Below are 10441 nucleotides of genomic sequence, written 5' to 3'. Positions count from 1 at the left end.
CCCAACTTACCAGTAGGAGCTGCTCTCCAGGCTGCCTGGCGGCCATGTGCATATACATTCACATGGGGGCCCCCGCCTGACCAGCCTTCTCCTATTTCCCCTCTCCCCCTGCATGCTGGAACTCTGCCCACCTGCAGAGGGCTTGCTGCAAAACTGAAAAATCCATAGGATTTTCTGGTAAAATGAGAAATCTATGTTTGCCTCTAGTAAAAAGTAAAATCCACAGTTTACTCCGTTTTTCCGTGGGAAACAGAAAACCTGGATTACTGCTGATGACTGCCAAGCTACCAAGCTGGGAAAGGGCTCAGTGCAGTTTAATCTTTCTTTTGAAAGTCTGAGAATGTCCAAAAATGCAGGTGTGGTGTGTGTGGTGAGCCTGCTCCCAGGGGCAGCTCACAGCCAGAAGGACTGCTGTTCTTTTTTCATTAAGTAAAAACCAGGATGTTTCTTGTGCTCTATAATGGATCTGGATGGATCAGTTAATTTGTATAGTATGACAGTTTGGGTCAGGTCACTGGAGATCTAATCCAAGACTTCTGCATCTAGAAGTAGGGACCTCTACTAGCAGAGGTAAAAGGTCCTGTTTTCAGAGCAAAAGTTTTATAAACCTCTGTATGATCTGGCCACCAATAATAGACAGGGTCACAGTATGACAGTAGTCACAGGGCCATAATGAAGGATTTCATAGTACCTTGCTATGTCAGGTACTGTACATTTTAATAAAGGTGACCCCTTATCAAAGACCTTTAGATCTTAGGGGCTGATTCAGAAAACAGGTACACATTTGCTGAATTTTGTAATAGGACTGTTGTTTTCAGGAGAATTGCTTGTGTGTATAAAGTTAAGCATATGCTTAACTGTTTTCACAACTGGAGACTTAAGTGTGTAATTGTGTGCTTCAAAACAAGCAGATGCGAAGGAGCACAAGGTAGTGGTGATATGATTATCTGTGGCTCTTGGCACTGAGTCTACTCCTCCATCGCCAGTGTGATCCTTCTAGTGCAAGTAATATGCTCCATCCCCAACTGTAGGTGTTCCCAGGGGTGCCATGTGTTTGTAGACCATTTCGATTAGATTTGCTTTGACCAAAGCTAACTACCATGTGGGACCTTCCTTGTGGTAATTGCTGGTGGTTCAAGGTGGAGGGATGTCCTCCATTTGTATGAAGATCTTCCCACTGCTGCTCTACAATGCATCAGTCACTGCTAGATGTTGACAGTACCATTAGCATCCAGGATCCTTTTGTTTCTGACACTTTCTGCTATGACAGATTCTCTTACCCCTCCAGAACAGCAGTTGAGCTGACAAAGTTCAAAGGCTTTGTGGTGCAGTTCTCTAGGAAGGATGTTTTGAAATGCCTGCAGATGCCAGAGCATTGCAATAAAAAATTACATCCACGCTCATCTCCTTTACATTGTCATGGCAACTGGAGGTCTTACGTGAAAGCTGTGTATTCAGAATTTAGTGTTTCCTTTAGCTAACAAAATAAACCTGTTCTTGAGGGGTCCTCTGTCAAGGTTGGAAACTGCAGCTTTTCACTCGCTACTTTTTGTAATCTTTTCAAACAGAACAGCACTTGTAAACAAGAGTGCAGTTAGACTAGTGCCTAGGGCTTTCCTAGGTAGCTTTGCATCATTGAGCCTGTGCAAGTGAGACGTGGGTGGGAAATGTTTATTATATTGTCATGTGCCTAACGGCATGGATCTTATTTTTAATAGGGAGGTGGAAGCTGTAGTTTTAGTTATTGGGAATCTGAAATGTTTAGGGAGAGATCCATTTATATTTTGGTAGCCTAAGGCAAGAGCTATATGTGCGTGTGGCTTTTGCCTTTTAGGGTGACACTGATCTCCCCTTTACATACAGCATTATATTACTGGCCAGGTGTATATATCAGGCATTTCACTGAAGTATGAATTATTTGCTACTATATAGTAGATAGAGGATGCTAGATGAGATGGGTATATTTTTTATGCTATTTCATGTCTCAGTAACTGGCAACATCTGGTAGATAAACATACAATTCTGCATGTTCTTGTTTTGAATGCTGGCTGACTTTAGGTTCCTGGTAATTTCCATGTATCCACGCACAGTGCCACGGCACAGCCTCAGAATCCTGACATGACTCACATCATCCACAAACTCTCTTTTGGGGACAAGTTGCAGGTGAGTTCTTTCCTCTGTCTATATGGGACAGAATTATTTCTATACTAAACTTCTTGATACATGTTTAAGGATGGCTGGGGCAAAGGTGTAGAGAGCTTATTTAGCACTCAGGGTTGAGGAGAGGGGCCAGGGGTATGCCAACCAGTTAAGCAGGTGAGGGGAGAAAAGTATTACCTGCCTGGGCTCTGCACAGGGCAGGCAGCTGCTGCTGCAGAAAATCATGGCATGGGCCCCCTGGGAGCTGCCTCTTGGGCCCCTTTTGCTCCCCTTCAACCCAGATTCACTCAACCGACCAATGTGTTTGTCAGAAGCAAACTATCAATCATCCCCTGAGATGCCGTGTAGCATCACAAAGCACCCCACAAGATCTGGCAACGCCAGGAGCAGTGACCTGTGCAGAATAGTGGGAACAGACCATAAAGAAAGGTTGGATTGGAGGCATGAGCTGTTTGCAGCAGGCAGCTGCAAGCCTGCAAACGACTGCAGCAGGGTCCGAGGCCCCAGCCCAGCTCATTGCCAGCAGCAGCTGCATGTGCGCCTTGGGGAACACACTGGGGAAGGGGCTAGGGTTACAGTGGCCTCCAGTTAGGGAGCTGGGCCAGGGCTCCCTGGTGCAGCTGTTTGCAGTCTCCTAAACAGATGATGTAGCCCACCATCTGCTGTGAGCATCCCAGACTATGGCGGCACCCATCACACTGTGCCTTGGGGGCACATGGCAGGGAAGGGGCTGGGGTTGTGCTGCCCCAGGCCTCTTCCTCACCATGGGCCCGTAGGTCCACATGCAGCCAGGGCTCCAGACCTTAGTGTGCCACTTGCAGCCTCCCGGTTGCCTGCCACATCCAGCCTGGACTCTGGGCAGGTAGAAAAAGAGCATCTAGTTTTTAGCTTTGTAGCCCCTCCTCTGGGTTTCTCAGGGAGAAGCAAGTAGCTTTCCCCTTCTCGTAGAATAAACTGGACTAACCCCAAAGCTGTCTTCCCCCTGCTGGTGAGAATGAACTTCGGCACTAGCCTTGTGGCTAGAGTTTCACTGGTGCTGTGTTATATAAGACCTGGTTTCTCAATTGGAACAGTTCAGAAGAATGCACCTCTGTAGCTGCCTTGCGAAGAGGTGCTTCCATTGAGCTGCAGTGATACGTGTGCACACCAATTTCATAATTCCAAGCGTGGCTTAACCAGAGTCTCCCTGTAATCTTCCGTCATCATCACAGACATTACTGTCCTGTGCCCTGCTTCATTTATGCCTACTCTGAAACACCTTTTTAATGCTAACTAGTCCAAAAACCATTGCTTTGTAGTCTTCTGGTTCTTCCCCTGGCTTCCTTGAGGAAACAACTTGTGTGGGAACATTTAAATATTAGCGTATGAATGAGTCTGTTTATTGTCTGTAAAACATGTTTAAGATTCTGAAAAATGTTATGCAAATGCTAACAGTCACTGCTCGTGCCTGTGTGGGAAATGAGTCCCACAGGGTAAGGTTCCTATCACCAGATTCCAGTCTCTTGAGTGCCGTAACTGAAGAGCTTGTCAGCCTGATGGAGTTGGGCAGACAAGGATCTCTGAACATGGAGCGGAATACAAGCAAGAAGTCCGATTGCAGGTGTTTCCTGTGCTGGTGAAAATCTGTTTAGCCCACCACGTTGATAGGTGTTATTCAGTTGCTTCTATTGCTTTCATGTGTTATGTGTAAATGTCACTTGTTCAGCAGGCAAAATGCAAGCTAAAAAGCATGTGAAGTAGGCGATGTAAACTCATCTGCTGCTAGCTAGACTAAGCAAGCTTTGGTTAGGAGCCACTGAGTCACTGTATGGGTTTATTTGGAGATGATCCTGATATAGGTGAACTTTTCTGTTGATTGTTTGATTTTATTTATTCATTTTTTTTTTTTTCTTTTGGTTTCACCACCCTTGATCTCAGTATGTATCCAACCCTCAGAAAGGGATTGTGTGCTGAAAGGCTTTGTTATGCAAACTCTTACCCCCCCCCACCCCCAAACCTACTAGCATATCCCAGTGGGCAGCCCACCACTACCTTCTAGCAGAACACCAGGAGAATATTTATCTCCTCTCTCCCAATAGTGATAGATCACTGGAGTTGGGTGGTGCTGCCTCAGTCTTCAAGAAGTCTTGTATCCAAAGTACAGAGGTAAGAATGCAAAGGCTTGTTCCCTTCCATATACTGGATGGAAGTATTTTTTCTGGCTGTAAAAGGAGACTGGAATTCAGACGATCAGGATCGCTATTTTTGTTCTTCAGGGTTCCTCGAGCTTGGATTCCTCTCCGTGGGGTTCCAGTGTTCAGAGCAGCGTTCCCTCTAAGCTGTGCAGGTGCGCTCATACCGTGCTGCCAGGTGCACCTGAGCAGCTGCTCATGCTATGCAGTTTAGAGGGAACGAATGCTGGTTCAGAGTACTTGGTTAGGTGGTGTGCATTTGGCCTCTACTTGATTTTTACAGTAGGGGGAAGTAGGGGAGAGGAGGGGAGTGGCAATGGTTTCTTTCAAGTGCCACCCATTGTGGCATTACAAGGAGCCATCACTCGCAGTAAATTGTTAATTTCTGCAGCCATCCCACCTCCATTCTTACATAAGGAATGAAATAATTAATAGTGTTGGGATTTTAAATGATCTTGCCTGGGCAGCAGGTCAAATAGAGATTCAGCAACCCATGTTCATAAATGCTTCAGCCAAATCAGCTGAAAAGGAAGCCTCGCTGAATTAATGGTTTAAAGATTAGGTTGGTTGGGACTTGTTCAAGTTTCAGTTTTGACTGGCTTTGATTCTGGTTCAGTCTGATCTTAGAATATTTTGTAGATGTCCCTGACATAGAACCAAAGCGCCAAGGTGAATATGAAAGGTGTTAGGCTGCTCTCTAAGGACCAGATCAATGAAGGCAGAAAAACATACACAATTTTTTTTCCCCCTAGAGTCTCTGTGGAGTCACTGTTCTTTCTCCGCTTTTTGCGTTTCCTTTTTAAACTGAACCTGTGGCCCTGCCAACACCTCGGGAAAGGGTAGGTGTATGTGGAGTTATATAATGTACAGACACTCCCCTGAAATGAACGTTTGCCTGAGCTAGTTCCTTCTGAACTGGTTTGGAAGTATAGCAGCTGCCCTTAAATATTCTGACCCAAGCCAGTACACACCTACCCTCCTGTGGCTGCTAATCATGCATTCAGATGTCTCCTTTTGTCACCTCCTCGTGACATGACAATGCCAGCAGAATGCCTAGTTTTTATATTGCAGCAATTCGGCCTGAAGGCACTGATTGCTTGCTTGTGGTGCAACCACTAGTTCATGTAAATTGAGCATGTCTTCTCCCCCACTGACACATGCCCTGTTTAAATTACGCAGTCTGCTTGAGAGGTCACCTTTATTAAGCAAACTTTGGTCCTGATACTTCTTCAAAATATCCCCTTACAGAAGGATCACAGTTTGTTCAACCATTAAGGGTATGTCTTCAATGTGAACTCAAAGCTGGCAAACTGCCCTTTCTCAATTCACACTGCTTTATCTAACACACACCGGGCTCTGGTTACCTGTGTCCACACCATGCTTACTGCTCCTGCTCCTGCACCATGCTTACTGCTCTGTGCACAGGCTCCTGGTCAGGATGGCCCTTCATATTTCAAAGTGCCTGCCAAGGAAAACAGAGAGACTGTTTGGTATTTTGTTAGAAACATACAGAATGAATTTCCCTTGCATTATTACTTAACGATGAGGCCACAATTTACAATTTGTATTATTTTGGAATACCACCCATTCAATTTTGTGAGTCTGACCAACTGGATGTAGCAGGTGAAAAACTAGCAAGATGACAGCTGAACCCAGAACGGTGAAATCTGTTTTTCTTCTTTTTAAAAAAAATATAATTTTGAATGTCTTAGTAACTCTAAGGGACGCTGGAATGCCTAGTATGGCATGACTCTTATTAGACTAGGCCCCCTGCCTTTTTTTCCAGAAAGCCATGAAGGAAACAAAATGTGGGAGTCTCAAAATGGAAAAGGAGAGGAAACATTCTAGGGCAGTGAAGGGGTTGGTTCCTTCAGTTTATACAAAAGAGATTAAGAGCCCAGTGAAAGCAAAGTATAAGGAAATGTTATGGGGCTTATCAGTTACAGGGATGAACCAACAAAGTTTGCTTGCCCAGCTAATCTGACTGTCCAGAATTCCTACTCCATGTCACATTTCCAAGCCTCATGGAAAGAGGAGGACTCTGGAAGAGCACAGGTGATCCACAGACTTTTTTTTCCCCCTTCCCTGCAATCACCACAGGAGAGGGAGAACAAAAAGCACAGATGGTTTAGAGTTTGCCATTAAGGGATTCAGTGACTTGTCTCCATGGAAGCTGCTAGAAAACAGTGGCTGTTTTGCTTGCAGGATGGCTTTCCTGGAAGAGATGCACAAAGACAGAAGTGACTTATTGTGACCTTTAATGCTGTGAAATATTCACAGAAGCAACCATGTAGCTGTTGTTGTCCGAGGTCCATTTTTTAATAAGCTTTCTAAAATTGTAATCCATGAACATTGTGCTGTTACAAATCATAATGAAGCATTGGAAGGGGGCGTGAAATCTTTGATCTTGTGTATCAGTTTCTAAGGTGTGTGTGTGTCCAACTCAGTGTAGTTAGAATTGGTAAGCCACAGCTATGAACATTTCATACTTGGCTTGTGTATTTATGTTTTATCCCCTCCCGAGAGCTGTCTTGGAATGCATGGTGCTGGGGGTACTAGGGAGGAAGGAGGCAGAGCAAGCTGTTGCATAAACCCTTTACATATTTTTCCATCATTCAGTAAAACAGATGGTGCCCAGGAGACCCAAATTCCTTTCTAATTGTGAATTCACTGGCCATCTTCCAGGAAACCCCTCCTCATTAACAAAGATAGTTACCACCAAACAACTACAAGCATGTCAGGCAGTGCTTACTATCCTAAGGTTCCAGTTACTTTGCTTCCACTTCTGTGGGTTCATACCTGAAAAGGTCCCCAGAGATTTTGTCTGGGATACTTGCTGGGACAGCTTGCTGAACAAGCTGCTCCAGATACATTGTGAGCCAAGGTGCCATGATCACAATTACACCCTCTGTGCCTGATTTCAGCATGCCTTATTTTCCCTCTTAAAGAATGCCATCTTCTATAGAATGGGCAGAGTGGATTCAGTATTTGGAGTACTGGCAAATATAGCCCATCAAGCTCCACATAGCCCAGACACAAAATGTGGGCATGACCTGGTTAGCATCTTTTGCCCTTCAGTTTTGCTGCCTGAAGTACCAAGTTTGATCTTGGCACTGCAACCGTGTCCTGTGAATGACCTGTTGAGCAAGTTGACTTCAAATTCCATTATAAGGGCAAACCCGTCTGCTACCGGGGCCCAAACTGTATTGCTGCTTTTCAGATATTTGTCAAGGCAGGACAAATTCTACAGCATTAACAGCATACACTCCTGGCATGGAACCTCCATGTTGGGAGTATGTCCTTAGCTCGATAGAGTAGAGGTTGGCCAACAGTCTGAAGCTAGCAGGTGTTAGGCTGTTGTTCCACAAGGAGATAACAGGTTAGCATGCCAAACAGGTCATTATACAGCACCATCTAGCTTTGAGGAGTAGAGGGAGAGGTGTGCACAAGGGCTGGCACACTCAAAAACAGAACTGTGGGGATGTCGGTGGAAGGCTGCTTCTGTTCAAGCCGTGTAACTTACAGCTGTACTGCAGATTGGTTTTGTAGTGAGGTGAATAGCTGGCAGGCTCAGGTGCTAGTCATCCTGACAAATGGTAAAGGGGTAGCGTGGTAGAAAGCCTTGTTATGCTTTTATTTATATTGTCACCTGCATGTTACTTGCTCAAGAAAAAACAAAGTTGTCTTGCTAGAATAGTCTTTCCCAGAACATAACAGAGGGAACTGATTACCTTGCTTCGCCAGCAAGCCATTTTCCTTGTAAACATTGATCAAGGAAACACCCATTTAAGTTCTGGTAGGTGTTTCCCAGCTAATAGCTTTTGAGAGAGGTGTGGTTGTTGAAATTAGTGGAGAATGCAACCCATCCCCAATCTAGACAAAACTCTCTTCTCTGCCTGGCTTTAAATGTTCAAGAATTTCCTAGCTGGGGGAGTTGTTCATCCTTTCTCCTTCCCCTGTTTGCTGCTGTGAGTTCCCTGTATGGCTTTCCTGATCTTGACTGTTTCCTGACTTGATTGTTTTACTGGTGGCCATTGATGCTTACTGTTCTTGGCCATTGCTTTTGTTAGATGCTTCTGCACAGAAACAAGGAATAATCCAGTTGATTAAAGATGGGTGGGGTGGGTAATGAGTGTCTAATTTTTTCATGCCTGCATCCATCTGTTAAAGAATGGGTGGGATAGCTGGTATTTCTCCCTCCCCTCTCTCAGGGCATATCATACAGGGTGGTAAGGATAGGCCCTAATGAGTTAATGCTGTAGAAACCAGACCACTTTTAAATGAACCTGCAGCAGAACTCTGGGTTCTACCTGGGATTCAAATCTTCAAAGCATGTTGCCCAGCTGCTTTCAGTTTTTGATTGCATGCGATAGAAGAAATGTGTTTATCCTCCAGTGAGAAACTTTTCCAATTCTAATATGATCTCATCAACCACCAACCCAGCCTGGTGCATGATGTCACAGTTTGGGATGGATAGTCACCTCAGAATGTCACACTGACTTGTTTCTTAATCAGAGCTCCCCTGGATGAAGCCATTTAGTATGAATTATAGTGGTAGATCCTTGGAGTTTGATCGTACAACCTCATCAGTTAGTGCCCATCTCTCTGGGTAATGATTACCAAGAGAGTAATTTGGGACCTTTTCTGTTGGGTTAAGGCTTTGCCTTTGGGAGAACTGGGTCAGGCTGGATTCTTCATTAAAAGGAAAAGTGGGAAATTAAAAGCCAAGAGTCCTGTGTTAAAGGTTAGTCACTAAATGTGCCTCCTTGCTCTCCAGGTCCAGAACATTCATGGAGCTTTCAATGCCCTGGAGGGGGCTGACAAAATCAGCTCAAATCGTATGTATCATCAGCTCTTTCAGGACTTACCTATTCTCTTGTGTGGTCTACATTTGTTCTTTTCCCACCAGGGTTTATTAATAGAAAGCTAATGGGAGGGAGGCGCAAATAAGTATCCTTTTAAAGCAACCAAAGGGACCCAGGCATCAATGAATTTGATTTTCGTTCCTGCTTTTGGCCCCTGGCCCTCGGGAAGGCCTAGTCCAGTGGGTCCTTTATTCACCTCCTGCAATTCTAACACTCTAGCCACTGCTGTTCTGTACAGCTGTCACAATCACCTGCTAAAGAACGTGCTGTTTTGTCTGCTTGACATTACACAGAGTAACAAGTCTGAGTGGGCTGGGGTTACAGAATAGTATTACTCCTGTAACCTCCACTCTGTTTGCTACTGCTTTTTCTACCACCACTAAAATATTTCCCCTGTTCTTTAGTTGTTGTCATGCGCTCCCACACCAAGGCTGAACTTCTATGTGACCAGTCTTAGAATAAGGGTGAAATCCCAATGCATGCTGCTGGTCAGCTAATTTTTCCTGTACCTTCAAAGCTGGAAGCATCTTCAGCCTCTTCCAGACATGAGATTTCAGCGGTTGCTTGTGACCCTAGATTTTTTCCCCCCAGGAGGTAACTGAGCATTGTGCTTTATACTGGGAGTCCCTGTTGTGGCTTAGTGATAGTCTTCTGCCTTTCTGAACTGTTCCATCATCCAGGAAAATGCCCAATGCCTGTGGTACCCCACAAAATAAATTAGTTATTGTTAAATTACTGTGGGTGGTGTTGGAAGGAGAATGCCACAGAACAATATTATTCCCCCAGTTCAGTTCTGTAGGAGTGTGTGGCCACTCAGCCTATAATGTTTGAGAAACTTCCTTTCATGGACAGTGCTGTAAGCCAGAGCTGCAAGAGCAGCACATCACTTTTAACCAGTGTTGATCCCAAGTGCAGCTCTTTTATTCCAGGTACAGTGGCTTGTTAAATGGTATCAGAGCTGTAAAATTGGCATTTTAAATTACCCTAATTCTCATCCTGGGGTCTTAGAGAAGTGGGCACTTGTTGGAGCTGTTTGGGTGGTCTGGATTGTCCTATATGTATAGAAGTTCGCCAGTGACACCAAACTTTGGGGCAAAGCATCCACACCAGAAGACAGGTGGGTGATCCAGGCTGACGTGGACAGTCTCAGCAAATGGGTGGACGAGAACCTGATGGTGTTTAGCACTAAAAAATGCAAGGTTCTCCACCTTGGGAGGAAAAACGTGTAGCATCCTTGTAGGCCCC

The 10441-nt window shown here is 44.9% G+C and overlaps 1 protein-coding gene across 2 annotated transcripts in view; it reads left to right on the top strand.

The window, feature by feature from the left end:
• ERGIC1 (endoplasmic reticulum-golgi intermediate compartment 1) overlaps positions 1–10441 on the top strand; it is a 100639-nt gene that overhangs the window by 69675 nt on the left and 20523 nt on the right. Inside the window, exons 6-7 of one of the 2 annotated variants that reach the window (XM_019506409.1) lie at positions 2059–2163; positions 9109–9169. In XM_019506409.1, coding sequence (XP_019361954.1) covers positions 2059–2163; positions 9109–9169 — 166 coding nt within the window. The remainder of the gene's footprint in view (positions 1–2058; positions 2164–9108; positions 9170–10441) is intronic. The other variant, XM_019506410.1, reaches the window with a different exon arrangement.

This window comes from Gavialis gangeticus, unplaced genomic scaffold (genome assembly GCF_001723915.1).
Source record: "Gavialis gangeticus isolate Ggan-Ray unplaced genomic scaffold, GavGan_comp1, whole genome shotgun sequence".
Classification (NCBI taxonomy): domain Eukaryota; kingdom Metazoa; phylum Chordata; order Crocodylia; family Gavialidae; genus Gavialis; species Gavialis gangeticus.
This window is presented reverse-complemented; position numbering and strand designations above follow the sequence as displayed.